This window comes from Mercenaria mercenaria, chromosome 6 (genome assembly GCF_021730395.1).
Source record: "Mercenaria mercenaria strain notata chromosome 6, MADL_Memer_1, whole genome shotgun sequence".
NCBI classification, from domain to species: domain Eukaryota; kingdom Metazoa; phylum Mollusca; class Bivalvia; order Venerida; family Veneridae; genus Mercenaria; species Mercenaria mercenaria.
The window spans coordinates 54,792,441-54,810,805 of NC_069366.1; the positions used below are offsets into that span (position 1 = coordinate 54,792,441).

The following is an 18,365-nucleotide window of genomic DNA, read 5'->3' on the forward strand; positions in this document are numbered from 1 at the left end:
GCTTCAATCCAACCCTAGTTTCGCCAAAAAACCTGAATTTTCGCTATTTTTTACTGTTCATGCGAATAATTCAGTATCAGCGCATCCGTGTACCAAAAAAATATTTGTATCAGTGAAAGGTTAGTTAAATACCAACAAAATGGTGTATATATAAGTTTGGTACACAAATGCGCTGATGCTGACATTTGATAAAATACGTTTCCAGGTGGAAGGATCGGAGCAGAAAAATGTCTATACCCCACCCACCTGATTTATTAGTCCCCTACTGGTTGAAAACCAGTTTCGGGGACTATAGGAATGCGCTTTTCCGTCATTCCGTCCGTCTGTCCGTCCGTCCGTCCGTCCGCAATTTCGTGTCCGGTCCATAACTCTGTCATCCATGAAGGGATTTTAATATTACTTGGCACAAATGTTCCCCATGATGAGACGACGTGTCATGCGCAAAACCCGGACCCCTAGCTCAAAGGTCAAGGTCACAATTTGAGGTCAAAGGTCAACAGGGCTTTTTTCCTGTCCGGTCCATAACTCTCCCATCCATGAAGGGATTTTAATATTACTTGGCACAAATGTTCCCCATGATGAGACGACGTGTCATGCGCAAAACCCGGACCCCTAGCTCAAAGGTCAAGGTCACAGTTGGAGGTCAAAGGTCAACAGGGCTTTTTTCCTGTCCGGTCCATAACTCTCCCATCCATGAAGAGATTTTAATATTACTTGGCACAAATGTTCCCCATGAGAAGACGACGTGTCATGCGCAAAACCTAGACACCTAGCTTAAAGGTCAAGGTCACAATTTGAGGTCAAAGGTCAACAAGGCTTTTTTCCTGTCCGGTCCATAACTCTCCCATCTATGAAGGGATTTTAATATTACTTGGCACAAATGTACCTCATAATAAGAAGATGTGTCATGCACAACTTTCAAACCCCTAGCTCAAAGGTCAAGGTCACACTTAGCAGTCGAATGTTAACATAGCATGAACAGGGTCTGTTTCGTGTCCGGTCCATAACTCTGACATTCATTAAGGAATTTTAATATCACTTAGCACAAGTGTTCCCCATGATGCGATGACGTGTCGTGCGCAAATCCCAGACCCCTAGCTCAAAGGTCAAGGTCACAATTGGGGGTCAAAGGTCAATAAGGTTTTTTCCCTGTCCGATCCAGAACTCTGTCATCCATCAAGGGATTACAATATTACTTGGCATAAATGTTTTCCATGATGAGACGACGTGTCATGCGCAACACCCAGTACCCTAGCTTAAAGGTCAAGGTCACACTTTGAGATCAAAGGTCAAGAGGATTTTTTTCCTGTCCGGTCTATAACTTTGTCATGCAAAGCAGGATTTAGATATCAGTTGGCACAAATATTCCCCTGGATGAGACAACATGTCATGTGCAAGAACCAGGTCCCTAGGTCTAAGGTCAAGGTCATATTTAGAGGTCAAAGGTCAAATTCAAGAATGACTTTGTACGGAACATTTCTTCTTCATGCATGGAGGGATTTTGATGTAACTTGGACCAAATGTTCACCACCATGAGGCACCCTTGTTTTTAGAATTACGTCCCTTTGTTGTTACTATGAATAGATTTTATTGTAACTTTTTTATTACTGGCGGTAGAGAAAAATCGAGACCACTTTTCTGTGGTACAGCATGCATGTTACATCCAATTTTTAGGTGTATTTTGACCTATCTCTACCTGGTAAAGAGTTTGTTGTGGACTTATATTATATAGATTTTTTTTTTTTTTTTTTTTTAAAGATTAATTTCCCTTTGTTGTTACTATAAATAACTTACATGATAACATTTTTATAATCAGCCAAAAAAATTCAATATGAAAACAACTATAGGTTTTTATATATATAAATTCTAATCCAAGTGTTTTGTTATAGCATATTGTATATATAGTACAATATTGTTTGAGCCGCGTCAAGCAATTTCATGTCTTATGGTATTTATGACGTAAGCGAGAAAAGTGACGTCAAAGTCGAGCGAGATGAAAATAAAATGGCCGCGCCCTTGAAATTTACACGTGAAAAATAAACAAAGGAAATGGACACTTTTGATGTGAGTACGAGTTCTATTTTCTTTCATAAATCATGAACACATTTTAATTTAAGATGATGCTGAAGTCACAATCTCTCCGGGTTGCTAGAATTTGTAGAAATAAGTTAACATTTCCGAGGCAGTTTGTGTTGATTTGACATTGCGCTTGCATGCAGTATGGAAATCACCGTGGGATTTTACGTACTTTTTGTGTGCATATAGAATGTTAACTTTGTCTGATAGTCCTGTAACATCATAAATCTGGTATAATAATAATCATCATCATCATATGATACCTATATTAACGACCGTTTCGCAGAATTTTGCGCTAAAGGGCCAGCTTTGACTAATGATGTAATTATTCGACCGAACCAAGTATATTAGTATTTTGGTGATATTCTTATTATTCATTGATTCCATTCGATTTTATTAAGGAATATTAAAGCTTTAAATCGCAATTTTATCGAAATTTGAGAGGCATAATAGTCAAAAAGTAGAAGGAAGCTATAGATCTAGTTTATATATAAGTAGTGACATAATTGACGCTAAGGTCGGAATGGTCGAGAGGTTAGCGCTCTTGACTTGAGAGCCAGGGTACCGAAGACCGAATTGTATGAGTGCCAATTTTTTTTTTTTTTTTTTTTTTTTGAGAGCATTTTTGTGTGACCGTTGTTTTTTTTTTTTATTTTTATCTTTTTTAAAAATGTTTAAATATAAAGAAATAAACTATGATTCAATACATGAATATAAATGCAAAACAATGTGTACAATACCCTTCTCTATATTCCTTGATAAAATCGTTATTAACACACTGTATTAACTTACTCTAAGTTTTAAATAGAATGACATTTTTATTTTTTATTTTTCAGGAATTAGATACATTGTTGGGTGCGTTTGGGTTAACTGAACCTTCGTCCACAAACAGTACACAGTCTCATTTGTGTCGTGCTAATGATACACATGAGGACAGTGAAGATGAAATAGAGACCACAGATAACATTGACACCCACGTTAGCAGGTACTTATCACAAGAATCTGAGACTTATCAAGTAGATTCTGAAAATGAGGATCCACAGTTTGACTTAGATAAACTGGACAGTGTTTATGACAAGGGTTGTGGGTGTTCTAAGAACTGTTTCTTGCAGTTTTCTGTCGAAGAAATTAGATCAAACATATATAATTTGAGGGAATTGACAAAAACAGAAAAGGAGCTGCTAATTATGGGAACATTAAAAAAAATCGGAAATGACCAGAGATGCAGAAGTGGTGAAAGGAAACGTGTACGCTATGAATACATCTTTAATGGTATTAAGATATGTCAAGATGCTTTTCTTGTAATTTATGACATAGGTTTATGGACAGTTAGAGCTCTCCTGAAACATATGAAAGAAAAAGGCGTTCAACCTCGAGTTCATGGGAATTTTGGTAGAAAAGCACCTAATGCGTTTTCGCATGAAACCATTAAAGATGCAGTGCAGTTTCTCCTGAATTATGCTAGTGAGGAAGGGCTTCCACAGCCAGCAGCTCCACGTGGCCGGGGAGAAAAAGCACCAGTCTACCTTCCTTCAAAAATACTAAGCAGTCCATTCATCAAGAATATGTTACAGCATGCAGTCAAATTGAAAAGCAATATGTTGGCCTGTCTACTTTTAAAGATCTATGGAAAAGATGCGTTCCTCACATTAAAATAGCTGCTCCAAAAGATGACGTATGCAAAACTTGTGAGGATTTTCGCCAAGATATACAGCTAGCAAGAACAGAAGATGAAAAACTGTCTGCCACAGAGAAATATCATAATCATGTATTACAAGCTAGGAAAGAAAGAGAAATATACCGGGAGTGTGTTGAAAGATCAACAAACATGTTTGAGAGATTAAGGCGACAAGACGAAAGAAGTGGAGACAACTTTTCATGCAACGACGTACACTACACGTTCGATTTCTCACAATATGTCAAATTACCCCACCACACCAGAGAAAAAGGCCCGACATACTTTATTCAACCCAGAAAAATCCAGATCTTTGGATACAGAGTGGATGGAGACAAACAGTACAACTTCCTTATTGATGAGAATGAGACAATAGGTATTTCTTTTACTTATCTTAGCAGTATATTTTCAGTGTACGGTAAATTGGACACTATTCGCGAGATTTCAATTTTTTTATATATTGTGAATTCATTTAAGAAAGTGACATATTTTAAAACAAGTTGTTGCTTCAAGACGTCTGCTCGCGAATTAATGAAATCGATAATGTTGCAATTATATTCGAGCAAATTTGCGAAATGTTGGCAGCGCGAATTTTTCCCAATTTACAGTACATGTTTATTTAAAGTCTAGCCGAAATGCTTTACATTAATAAATTGTTTTGTTATTCTCAGTGTTCAAAGAAATGATTAAGTGTGCTTTAAATACGTTTTAACACGGTAATAAAAGAAAACTATATATGCTTGATGGCGACAATGAACGGTACTTCTTAATGAGGGAAATATTTTGCTGATAGGTCTAAGTATATTACATAGAGGGAAACATCCAAGCCTACTCTGTGAGCTTTACTGCTGATTAGCTGAAAATAGTTGAATGTATTAAAAATTTTATCCTTAATATAAATTGCCGACGGAGTTACATATTATCATAAAAACGTGTAAAACATTCTAGATATAATGTTCATATAAAATATTTGTTATTTAAAAATGTTGCCTGTTTTGATCAGAGACTTCTAAAATTACATTTGAAAAGGAGTGGCGTCGTCATGAAGGTAGTATATACTACCTTCATGACGTAATTTAGCTCAAAATTAGAGACGGAATGCATACATTTGACATATTTGTATCACTAGGCTTGTTCTTCAAAATTCTTCATGTCAGCTATGTATGAGAGTTACATTAGTTACGAGTCTTGGCGTTACAATTTAAGTCTGTGGGATTCTATTGCGTGTACTTATTCCTAAATAGCCTTTGAAGGTGGGCTTGATTTATGCTTTGATAATATTTCAGGACGTGATGGCCAGTTGGTACATGGACCTGACGCTGTAATATCTATGTTAGACCATGCATTTGCCAACTACAGTTTGGGTGAAAATGAGTGTAGCTTGCATGCAGACAACTGCTTTGGTATGTGGTTCCTTTGTTGTCCTGTTTTTATTCAATAACATTTTTATTGAAAAAGCTTGTTGTAAGCCTTCTTTTTACCTATATTCGCAAGTAGTGCTATAATTATAGGTTATTAGCGTAGTGTCTCTGTTTCGATCTTTCAAATAGTAACAAACAGAGAATGAAATATGTATTAACTAGTTAATTCAAAACATGTATTTAATCGCTTATGGCTATCCTTTTTACAGGTCAAAACAAGAACCGTTACGTCCTCGGTTACCTGTCTTGGAGAATTATGACGCAGCGTCACCAGAAAATCACGTACATGATGCAACTTCCTGGACACACAAGGTAAGCTTTAGTTTTAGATTAAAGACAGAGTTGTAACAGTATCGAAACGGATGTCGGCGAATTTAGTGATGGTATGTGGAACTGATTAAATCATAGTAATTAGCATGCTGACCCTTTTTAAAAATATTTTTGATTAATTAATGAAATAATCAAAGCATTCGGGTTATTTATAGTCGGGTATAACGGGGTCAAGAGTTCAAATGCGTAAGGGTGTTAGCCCAGTGGTTATATATTCAATAATCAGAACGATGCTAAGCAGTGAGCCGTGACTAGACATATTTGAATATAACAATAAATGACACGATTAACGTTAACGTCACGAATCAATTCCTGAAATTCAGTTAATATATACCTTCAATGTCGGTCTTGAACACCAAAGCTGGTTGCTTCTGTATGTTGTTGCAAAATGCTATTTATTTTTTCTTTAAGGTGTTTGATCGATGCAGGATTTGGGAACATTAAGACACTGTACCGAAGGAAGGATTGTGACACATTACAACATATAGCTGAAGTCGTTAGCAACAGTTCCCATAGTAACCAGCCTGTTACCTATGACGGAGGAAGTGGATGGGTTTGGAGGGCATGGAAAACTTTCATTGGTGATAGATTTAAGAAAGTGCCAAATGTCGCAAAATATCACTTCTTCCGTTTTAGTTCTGAGGAGCCAGGGGTTGTGTACATGAGACAGTCAGCTGTTGACGAAAACGAGGTGCGCTTCGTTATTTGCAAAACGCACCTGTTGGAGATGGCCAGAGATGACGTCCCGTCTCAGATAGTTCCTCCCGGCCTTTCTGCTGAACGTGTGCGTTACCTGTACCGGCACGTGCGTCCTCTAGTCAGACGACCATTTCAGGATGTTTTATGCCCTGCTCCAGAAGAGTCGTAAAGTGTTCGGACTGTTTAGTTTAGTTTTATAAATGACCGTTATAAATGACAATTAAGTAAACATGTATTATTTTATGTCGTTATGAATGAGGCATTTAGATCATCAAATTAAATAAAGTCAAAAGGTTTACATAGTTTTAGTTTGACAAAATGATGTTGTATGGACTTTAATTGAATAAAGATATACATAACGTCGTAAGAACGTAATCTAGACGTTTAACGTTTTAAACGACGTCATGTACTTCCACGTAACGTCACTAGGCATTCTTACTGCCAAAATTATATTATTTTTTAACATTTTTGTACCCTGTGATGTATACATTTTCTTAAAGCTAATGAAATGGGCAGTTTGAAACTGTAAAAATCTAAAAAAGGTAAAAAATTACCATAAGACATGAAAATGCTTGACGCGGCTCGTTTATACAACATTGACAGATATCAGTTCATTATGTTATACTGCAGTAGAGAAAATTAGGTGCCTTCCAGTAGGGGACTTTGTATTGCATGGCAATACTTCATTCACTTGTTATAAGCCCATCCGTAAACTTGTTCGTTTACCAGTGAAACAATCGTCATCACACGCCTGTTAGTGTTTAAACGTACACATCCTTTCTTTTTAAAAGTTGAACACATAAATATGATATTAAGAATTCGAATGAAAAATGTTATAAGAGCCTGTCACGGACGTAGATCTTATACAGGCACGATATAAATTCAAGCTTTTAAGCATGCATTTTCGTTTGGTTATAGAGCATTTTGTTTACGATTACATGAAAGTTTTAACACAGTAACATTTCTGGTGACGCGAAAATATAACGCCAATACGTAATTTTCTATAAGCACGCGGTCATTACCGAAGTAGCATCATTAAGAGCACGTGCAGTTTTCCCGCCAAAATACAAAGAAGAAACGTCTGCTTCCGGTTCTGTCAAGAAGGCCCAATATTTACGCATACTCATTCTTTTATTATTCACGTTTCCCTCTTAACGTTCACATATGTAGGTGTGTTTAACAAAACATTAGGTAAATCTTCCGAACAATGTACGAAAATGTATATATCAATCTAGCAGTTTCTACTGAAATATGGTTTCGGAAGAATCGAGTCATTAAAACATACACGTATCATGCCCAGACGCCGATAAGACTTGTCATTTCTTTGGACAAGATTTATGGAAATTTTGTCAACCTGTTTTAGAATAATCATTTCACACAGAACATGTTTTAGTAAACTTGTTTTAAAGGCACTGACCTCCAGATCGTACGACAATAAAAAAGAAAAGAAATAGATATCAGAAAACTATTTCTTAAGGTTTTGAAACTTAGATACTGACAGATTATGTTATAGAAACACCTAAGAATTAGAAGATTTTGCGATTGTTTTCATTTAAAATATCGGTATAGTGTAGGTAAACTGCCTTTTAAATCATATTTATCTTACGACCGTTACGCGCATATTCCTCAGTGGTGTATTGGTCAGGACCGCAGGAAAACTGTTTTTGCCGCGGCGGCCCGGGTTTGATTCCCAACTCGAGCATGTTTCTCTCTTTCTCTCTCTCTCTCTCTCTCTCTCTCTCTCTCTCTCTTGATTTGCATTTTAAGACATATTAGAAACAAAATCTTGTGTTCTAATGTTTAAAATATGACCAAATTTTAAGCAAAAATCGGGAGGTCAGTGCCTTTAAATGGCTAAACGCTAAAGTAACAACTCGTGATCTTTTTATCCACATACTGTTTAACGTATAATAGAAATAATTAAAAATGGTAATGTTTAGGAAAAGATATGACATTTTACGCAGGTCAGATTTATTTTACTTCCACGTAAAATAAGTTTAAAAAAAATTTTTTTACGATGTGGCTTTGTCATTAATACTACAAACTGAAAGAATGCACTTATTTATGATAGGTCTGTCTATCATTTGCATTAATCTGTGAGGAAAATATGATTGGAAACTATTAGAAGATAAGTTCACCTTGCAAATAAAATGTTCACGTGGCTTTTGTCTATTATCATGCTCAGCAAAAGTCATGCAATTATTTTAAAGAAATTGATGTTCACTATTTTTATAGTTTAACTTTGCAATGATACGCATGTGAATTAACTGAACAATTCGACAGAAAAATAGATAGACCGCGCATGAACAGTTTAAACAGTTCAATTACATGTAAGACCATATTCAACAGTAAAGAAAACATTTGCGTAATACTGCAGTAAATATGAATGTGTGCGACATTAGTGACTTCCCATAATTATAAACGAGAATTACTGTTGGAAATATTATGATGTTGGTTTTCTTAGCGACTTACACATTTTCTTGTCAATAAGGTTTCCAAATCGGCTAGTTCTTCACAGATATATTGAAATACCCTAGGCAAATATGTCCTTAATATGGATGATGACGATAATTATGTTATTTACGTCGGCATCGGATAATGATATCGGTACCATTGATTTATTAATATACGATTTTAAATGGAATCTGTACGCCCGTTTAAAACATTTGTGCCTTGGTTTCATTAAGCTTTATTCTATTTCTTTTCACGGCGTATGAGAAACATCCATAACTGGTGGCATAACAATCGTCACGGGCTTGTCAGAATACACGAGTGTGAGAAAAGCGGGAAAATGGAACTATCGGTTTTCGCGGGTTTTATTGTTCTACGCAAGTGCGAGATATCCTACATAATCGGTATTCTATTACGTCAGGAAATGTTGATGGACAAACTTTCGGCGATTAAGGACGCTGACTGTAAATTCAACGGGAACGAGACAGGAAAATGAAATATTTAATGAACAGAAATAAAAATGATAATATTTTTTACATCAGTGATGTAAAAATTGCGTTCTGTGTATCGCGGTCAGTAAAGTAGCGACTTCTAGTTAAAAAGAAAGGAAAATATCCGTAAGTTATTAAGAAAGGTGATCAAACACGCACCCATCCAACCATATTTTTAATATTTTACAATCAACCTACCACCCATAAAGACGATTTTTCTGAGGACCACCACCCATAATTATGATTTTCTGATGGACGACACCACCCATAATTATAATTTTCCGATGGACCCCACCACCCGTCAATAAAAAATTTGATTGCCGACCCACATACAGTTAATTCTGGAATCGCCCTAATTTCATTTAAAATGTAAATAAGTATAAAAATATCTTACAATATGTCATAAAATGCACACCCCAATAACGAATACCATATAAAAACGCACACAAATTGTTTTTCCGACGACTGCTATAGGTATTTAGCCAATTAGAAATATATATTAGTTTTGGCTGTGACATAATACAGAGTTGGTGCGCCTGTGATATATTACAGACTCCGGTATATACCAGATTAACTAAATCTGATCGAAAATATCTATAAAGTATATATTTTGTAACCATGGTGATACTAACTTAATCTTTAGTCAGTTTATTATGCATTTTATACACAAAATGCGTGCAGACATGCAGAAAAATGAGTAATTTTGCCGTGCGCTCCAATAGATAATTATTTCGCGCATGCGCAAAACGGCTGCAATGAGAAACATTCATTAGTTTTACACGAGTAACTGTTGGTAGTCCATGTGACTCAGTGGTAGAGCGCTTGCTTCACGTACTGAAGATCCTAGGATCGAGAAAAACGGGTAATTTAGCTCTAAGTGAAATATTCAATGATATTGACATTGTTGTTACCATGACAACATCAAATTATTTGACTGTCTGCTATTTTATAAAATATTCCAATAATTAGTTCATGACAAGTTATAGTCTGCTTAATTTTGTATAGAGCATCCACTGTTGTAAATTGTAATATTGAGAACTAAAACAATGTTTTGTCTCAAATATGCATGGTTACCATAGCAACATAACCTAAGATAGGATGGAAATCAAATCAACTTGCAATTCAACAGTGTTGTGTTGTTAGTGTTTGTAACAGCAGTGTTTGTTGTTTAGTAACACATTATTAAATGCCAATTTTGCAGTAAAAACGAATTTTAAGGCAGTTAGCATTGTTGCCATAGCAACCATTATGATGTCCTTCAGCTGGAAATGAGTCAGGTATTTGAACAGAATATATATTGCTCTATCACATGTGTGTAATTTATTCATTTCTGAGATTGGGCAAATTTTGACCATTAGTGAACTTACCCCTTTAAGCATACAAGATTTTACATCTGTGTGTGATTTGTAAGACATCTCTTTGTCAGCTTGACTATTCACAGAATAGTGAGAGCTGATTTGCTCACACCTTGGTTAAAGTTTTGCAAGTAACTTCATATATCAGTCACCTTTGCAAACCATGTAAGTAACCATGTTAGATAACTCCTGGTTGCATTTGATTCAAATTGTGGCCCTTCTTTGACTTTGGTTGAAGTTTTGCATTCAAGTTGTTATCATTGCCATAATAAAATTTAAATTTATCATAAATTTTAACAAAATATATCAGTTACTTAACTTTTTCCAACTTATGGCCCTTGTTTGAGAAGTTGTCAAGTAATCAAGAACACTGTCTTATGAACAGCTCTTATTTTTAATGAATGTGGGGATGGGGTCATATAGTTGCCATCTTGTCCATCCGTCTGTTCATCATGAAATGATCAAATCTTTGTCTGTAGAACTCCTACATTTTTTAAGAGATTTGGCCCAAAGTTACTTAAATAGATTGAAGTGAATTTGTGTATTTTTAATTGGAACACAGATGTAACTCGCCTGGTTTAGGAGCAATGATCCTTTGAAATTTAACAGAATGCTGCATATTGAGTCAAGGATATATTCAGGGACTATAATGTCTGTTTACCTGCTTTTGTTTAACATTTACTAAATTGCATTATTGTTTTGATAGGAAATTGTACTTCATAAAAAACAGCAAGAGGAGTTGTTAAGAAGCAATGCAGAGTTGGAGAAGTCTGTCAAACAGTTATTGCAAGATCCAAAAACCAACCTGCGACAACAGATGTTCCCAGAGTTCTTCCTTTATCAGCAAAAGTATGTACTTCAATCTAACAAAATTGTTGTTAATGTAAATTTGTATTTTACGCCACTATTACAAATGATTAGACATTGTAGTTTTGCAGAAATATAACTCCATTATGTAAATCACAGTTTATCAGTCACTTGATTTCATTGCTTTAGATCATTGTATTTTCTCTCTCTATATGTATATAATGCAAATTAGTTTGTTAGGGGTTGAATGTTATGGATGCAACCCTAACATCCATGTATTCAGTCACCCTGAAAAAAAAAACCAAACCTCTATGTTAATGCAATTATCAGTTTTTTGCACCAAGCTGACATACAATATGTTATACTGCAAAATGCTAGGGTTTGAATTTGCATCCAAGAAAATCTACGTAGAATGTTGATTGTATTCCATCAAAACCACATTATTTTTGATAATATTTCATTTTTAAATAGATATATTTCAGTTTTAATCGAATAGGGGTCATCTATTGACCAAAAGCAATCATCCTGACAACTGTAAGCCAAAGGATTCCTTAGTTATTGAGTAGAAAAGTCACTGACCTTGACCTTTGACTTACTGAATCCAAGAACAATTGGGATCATTTACTGACCAAAGACAATCATCCTATGGAGTTTGAACTTTTGAGACCAAGTGTTCTCATTACTGTCATTATGGGGATCATTTGTGCCAAGTAATTTTAAATTCCTTCATGGATGGCAAGAGTTACATGAAAATAAGATGGCACGACGAAATGGAAGACTGAAGGCATAAATCTCCAAACAGGACTAACAAGAGTCATCTGCTGACAACAGGCAATAACCTTGCAATATGTGATGGCTCTAGGCCCAAGGTTTTTTCTAGAAGCTTTTGTTATGAAGTTTTAATTTCATTTATTTTGAAGATTTTTTCATGTCCTAAATAAAATTCAAGTAAATTAACTGACAATCAGCAGTGATATTATGTTAAATTAGTACATGTATTTATGTCAATTTCAGATGTACCCCAGACATGGAGGTGGTGCTGGATATACCCACACAAGAATGGCTGCCAATCTAGCATAACATCAAGTGACAGTGGAAATAGTTTGTGGCCAATATTTCGAGTTCATATTGACAGAACAAGAAATGTTTTTTTTCACTACCATTAATCAGGAAAGTTACATCACTACCTACGTTTTGTTTTACAAAGCTACCTTTTAATCAGTGAAAAGGAACTGTTGCTGCATTTCCTTGCTTTATGTAAAATTGAATTAGATCAAAGCAATGATAATTAGCATAAACACATTTAACTTAAAATCCAGGTAGAAACTCAGTTTCAATTATTACAGTATTAAAATGAATTACAACACTTTTGGGCATGCCTATCACAGATTAAAGTGTGTCTACTTATTTTTTTTTTTTGGCAATTTTTTAAGGAAAAAGTTGCAGCAAATTTTTTGTTTTAGAACAGTCTGGCAGCTTGATTTAATATTTTTCATTATCAAGTCTTTCTGTATTTGCCAGCCTTCTTTGTCTGGTATTTTTGTTCAAACTGCTGAAAACTAGCATTTTATGTATTCATACACGAGATCTTCTGTGATATTATAGAAAAGAATAAAGTTTGTATATATTTGCTCATTTATGACTTTATTGTCTTTCCTTTACCTGTGATCACCTTCCTTTGCAGTATTAAATACACCACAGAGTCCATGTGTGCCATTATATCTGGTTATGTAAAAGTTGAATATTATTGTGACATGCCCACAGAGCAAAGTTAATTAATCCATTCTTTTTTCTTCTCAGTAGAAATGTCTTTTCTCCTAAAACAATTTTGCAGTGGACATACTATAAAAACATTAATACTTGTGGGGGACTACTTTTTGTGCATCTGCAAAGTTAAATATACAATATACACAAATAATCCAATTTGTTTTATCTTTAAAAGTGGAAATTGACTAATTCGTATCTTTACAGTTTCAGGTTCATGAAATTTAAATAATTTCAGTTTATTATTGCATTTCAGGAAAGATACCACTTGATTATCTAACTTTAATGAAATATCTTTGCTCATTTAAACATCACCTGGGCAACAAGAAAATTCTTTCCGGCAAGTAAAAGAATTTTTCCTTTCAGACAAGTGCTGTAGGAAGTTATTGTCATACTATGAAATCATGGAATGCAATTTTCTTGGTATGGTGATCCTCTCTGATTTTTTTTTCACAGGCATTAACAAATCAGAGATATTTCTGTAGATTTCCTGTTTTTTATTTTGAACTGTTTTCCTATATTTGTTAATATGACTGGATAATTTCACAATAAAACGGTACTTTTCAAAATATTTCTCCTTCTGCTCTACTCTAACTTTTAGTGATAAGTCAACAATAAAATCTACTACCCAAAATAATATTTCTTTACACAAGTCCATAGTTGTTTTGTACATTTAAGCAGTTTGGTGTCTCAGTAATTTTATTTTGGCTTAAATCCTGTAGAATTTCCTATCCACTGTCCCATATTCCAAATTATATGTTATAATTCAAGAGGACGGTCTGGTAACTCATTGATGAGACTGCTCATTGGCCAAAAAACAAATAGAGGATATCCCCAGTACCATTAACCACCCTTATCATGCTAGACACAATTGATTCTGCCTTTGCGACCAGTGCAGATCATGATCAGACTGCACATCCACACAGTCTAATCATGACCTGCACTGTTCGCCATTCAGTATCTTTTTGGTATGCACCCCTTCTAACAGTTAGTGGTACTGTCCAAATTCAATGATGGACAAGTTCATTATAGGAATTTATCAGCGCAAGGGTTCAGAAAGAGAGGAAATCGGCTAAGAAGAAAAATCACATCACATCTTTTAACATCTATTTTGATTCCATACCTCATGTTTTTATTTCGATGTAAATGAGATGTGAAACCAAAATTTGTAGTCCTGTTTGGCGCCATATAACCTATACTGTGTTGGTGCATTGTAAAACCCAGATAAATAAATAAATTGAACATCTAAGCTTACAGTTGGTCATGCAGTCAGCAAAAGCCTTGTCACTAAAAAAATGTTAACAGAATGAATACAAGTCAAAAATGGAAAATAATTTTGTGAAAAAGAAAAACAGAGTTATGGAACCTAAGCATTGCATACTACATTGTAGTTATAGCAGTAAACAGGCCTGTGAAGTTTCATTCCATTCTAACAAGTTGTTTTTTAGCAACCAGCTTACATACAAAACTTCAACAAAAAGTGCTAACTCCATAAAGGGCATGCCTGAACAATGCAAAATGGAGTTATGGAACCTGTGCAATATCATAGAGAACTAGAGATGCTTTTGAGAACAGCGCATGTCTCCCACAACTGCCCCTATGAAAAATGTTAGTTTCTCTAGATGTTTTAGACGAGTGGATCCAATTAGATGGTCTGGATGAGTGGATCCAATCAGTAATTCAAGTGCCATAAATCAAAAGTGCCTGGGCCGATTTGGCTAGTTATCGAACTTGGGTAAGGTCTTATGGCCAAACACATTTTGTTAAAGTTTGGTGAAGATCAGATGAGAAATGTTCAACTTAGAGAGCGGACAAGAGTAAACAGACAGATTTTTTGGTAATTCAAGGGCCGTAACTCTAAAATGCCTGGACCGATTTGGCTAGTTATCGAACTTGGCCGAGGTCTCATGGTCAAACACATTTTGTTCAAGTTTGGTGAAAATCGGATGAGAAAATTTCGACTTAGAGTGCGGACAAGCTTTGTGACAGACACACACACACACACAGACTGGAGTAAATCAATATGCCTCCCACACCACTGTGTGGTGGGAGACATAATAAGTGTGTGAAGTTTCAGTTCATTCCCAGTCATGGTTACTGAGATACCCGTTAACATTCAAGAACAACCAAAAATTGCTAAGGCACTCCTTTGTAAAATACAAAAACAAGAGCGCCATGATGGCCCTATATCGCTCACCTGTCATCATTGCACTTGAGGACAAGAAGGTCCTCAGAAAAAATATCTAAAGTCCAAAGGACAGGAACAACAAAGGAAAGAAATTTAACCAAGAAAAAAAAAAATTCTTACAAGGTACAGATATGTCAAAATACACCTAAAAATTGGAGGTACCATCCATGTTGTACAACAGAAAAGTGGTCTCGGTTTTTCCCTACGGCCAATAATAAAAAAGTTAATAAAAATAAGCTATTTATAATAATGTAAAAGGAAAGTAATTAAAAAGAAAATTATTTAAAGTGAACAAAAGAAGGATCTGCCAAAGAAATCTGTTGACATAAATGAAATTTCAGATCAGTATCTTCATTAGTTACGGAGATATACCCATTTTAATTTGAAATAAAGGGAGGTAATTTGACATAAAATCAGTCCATAGTTATCTACCCTGATTGGCTCAGTCCAACTAATAACAATATTGAAATTTCAAATAAGTCCTATAAGTACTTACTGATATAAATCCATTTTGACTACAATCAGGGGAGGTAATCAGATATAAAATAACTCTGGAACCTATGATTGGATCTGATTTGTAATGAATCCAAGATTTATTGTTGTTGAAGATATTTTGGAAGTTTGTATCAAATAAAACCATAAATGAAGTCTCTATATGGCTGCAAAAGCCAAAATAGCCAATTTTGGACCTTTAAGGGGCCATAACACTGGGACACATGATGGAATCTGACCAGTTCAAGAATGGAACCAAGATCTTCTGGTGATACAAGTTGTGTGCAAGTTTGGTTAAAATCCAATCATAAATGAAGTTGCTACTGTGCAGACAAGGTCAAAATAGCAAGGTCAAAATAGCTAATTTTGGCCCTTTCAGGGGCCATAACTCTGGAACCTATTATGGGATCTGGCCGGTTCAACAAAGGAACTGAGATCTTATGGCAACACAAGTTTTGTGCAAGTTTGATTAAATTCAAATCATAAATGAAGCTGCTATTGTGCAGACAAGGTCAAAATAGCTAATTCTGGCCCTTTCAGGGGTCATAACTCTGGAACCCATAATAGAATCTAGCCAGTTCAAGAAAGAAACCAAGATCTTAAAGTGATACAAGTTGTGTGCAAGTTTAGTTAAAATAAAATCATAAATGAAGCTGCTATTGTGCAGGCAAGGTCAAAATAGCTAATTCTGGCCCTTTCAGGGGCCATAACTCTGGAACACATGATGGGATCTGGCCAGTTCAAGAAAGGAACCGAGATCTTATGGTGATACAAGTTGTGTGCCAGTTTGGTAAAAATCAAATCATAAATAAAGCTGCTATTGTGCAGACAAGGTCAAAATAGCTGATTTTGGCCCTTCCAGGGGCCATAACTCTGGAACCCATAATGGGATCTGGCCAGTTCAAGAAAGGAACCGAGATCTTATGGTGATACCAGTTGTGTGCAAGTTTGGTTAAAATAAAATCATAAATGAAACCACTATCGTGCAGACAAGAAACTGTTGACTGACGGACGGACTGACGACAGGCGAAGGGTGATCACAAAAACTCACCTTGTCACTATGTGACAGGTGAGCTAAAAGTTATGAACCTACACATTGCATGTCAGCCCATCACAGTGAACAAGTGGAGGAAGTTTCAATCCATTCCTACAAGATATCAACTGTATGTAAAACAAGAGCTGTCCGTAAGACAGCCAAGCTCGACTATTCGAAATATTGTCCCAGAAGCAGGAAAATATTACCAAAAAAGGTTAAATATCAAAAGAGTTTTAAGTTCAAAAGGGGGCATAATTTGACCAAAATGCATATCAGTTATGGGACTTGCTGCTATCAACTAGTTTTATAACCCCGAAGGCACATGTGAAGTTTCAATTCAATATCTGCATTAGTTTTGGAGATAGACACTCGCATGTAAAACTTTAACCAAAATTTTATAAGTCCAAAAGGGGGCATAATTTGCTCAAAATACATGCCAGAGTTATGGGACTTGACCCAGTGAGGTTGGTAATTGATCTAGAAAAAGAAAAAATAAGTTTCAAATCTATATGCATTTTAGAAATAGCTGTATGTACTTGCACGCAAAACTTTAACCAGAATTTTCTAAGTCCAAAAGGGGGCATAATTTGGCCAAAATGAAGGTCAGAGTTATGGGACTTGCTGCTATTAACTAGTTTTATAACCCCAAAGACACATGTGAAGTTTCAAATCAATATCTGCATCAGTTTTGGAGATAGTAACTTGCATGTAAAACTTTAACCAAAATTTTCTAAGTCCAAAAGGGGGCATAATTTGCTCAAAAAACATGTCAGAGTTATGGGACTTGACCCAGAGAGGTTGGTAATTGACCTAGAAAAAGAAAAAATAAGTTTCAAAGCTATATGCCTTTAATTGATGTCTGTATGTACTTGCATGCAAAAACTTAACCAAGGTGTGACGCCGACGCCAGGGTGAGTAGAATAGCTAGACTATTCTTTGAATAGTCGAGCTAAAAACCAGGATGGGGACATAGACGCCAGCCAGTGAGTGAATGGAACAGCTCCATTACGGGATATTTCAAATAGTCGAAACAAAAAAATGCAGTGCAGACTTTTTCCACACTTTCAAAGTGATTCTAACAAAACTTCATACACATGATCATCAAAAATCTAAACGACCACTCTGGTAAAGGGTGTATTCTTAAGATTCACCAAGTGTTTGAAGACCATCCCTCAGGTGAATTTTAATTTTTAGAAATTTATACCTCATAGACCATTACATTGATAACAAATACACTAAATTGTTCAGAGGAAGTAGGAAATACTTTACTTACGGATGTACAAGCGTTTTTTTAGGATATCCGCCATTTTGAAAAATGTTTCTTCGAATATTGCTTTCTAACAAAAGTTTTGCCAAAAATTAAAGTTAAATGATTAAAATATGACTAATAATGTACCATTTAACCAAATTAATGTATTATGCTTTTTGTGGAAAAAAAATTTTCACCCTTATTTTTGGCTGGCATTTGCCTAAAATTGACAAGATTTTCAGTGGGGTAGGGGTAGGTAATTTCAAATATATCAGGTTTGGTTTTGATATTTTTCTGACTGATACATATAATGTTAAGCTATAAATAAAAT

The 18,365-nt window shown here is 35.3% G+C and overlaps 1 protein-coding gene across 1 annotated transcript in view; it reads left to right on the plus strand.

The window, feature by feature from the left end:
* The window catches only part of LOC123548846 (uncharacterized protein C20orf96-like), a 33,856-nt gene extending 20,916 nt beyond the window's left edge, over positions 1-12,940 (plus strand). Inside the window, exons 10-11 of the mRNA XM_045336430.2 lie at positions 11,205-11,347; positions 12,320-12,940. Coding sequence (XP_045192365.2) covers positions 11,205-11,347; positions 12,320-12,380 — 204 coding nt within the window. The 3' untranslated portion in view covers positions 12,381-12,940. The remainder of the gene's footprint in view (positions 1-11,204; positions 11,348-12,319) is intronic.
* The last annotated feature ends 5,425 nt before the right edge of the window (positions 12,941-18,365 follow it).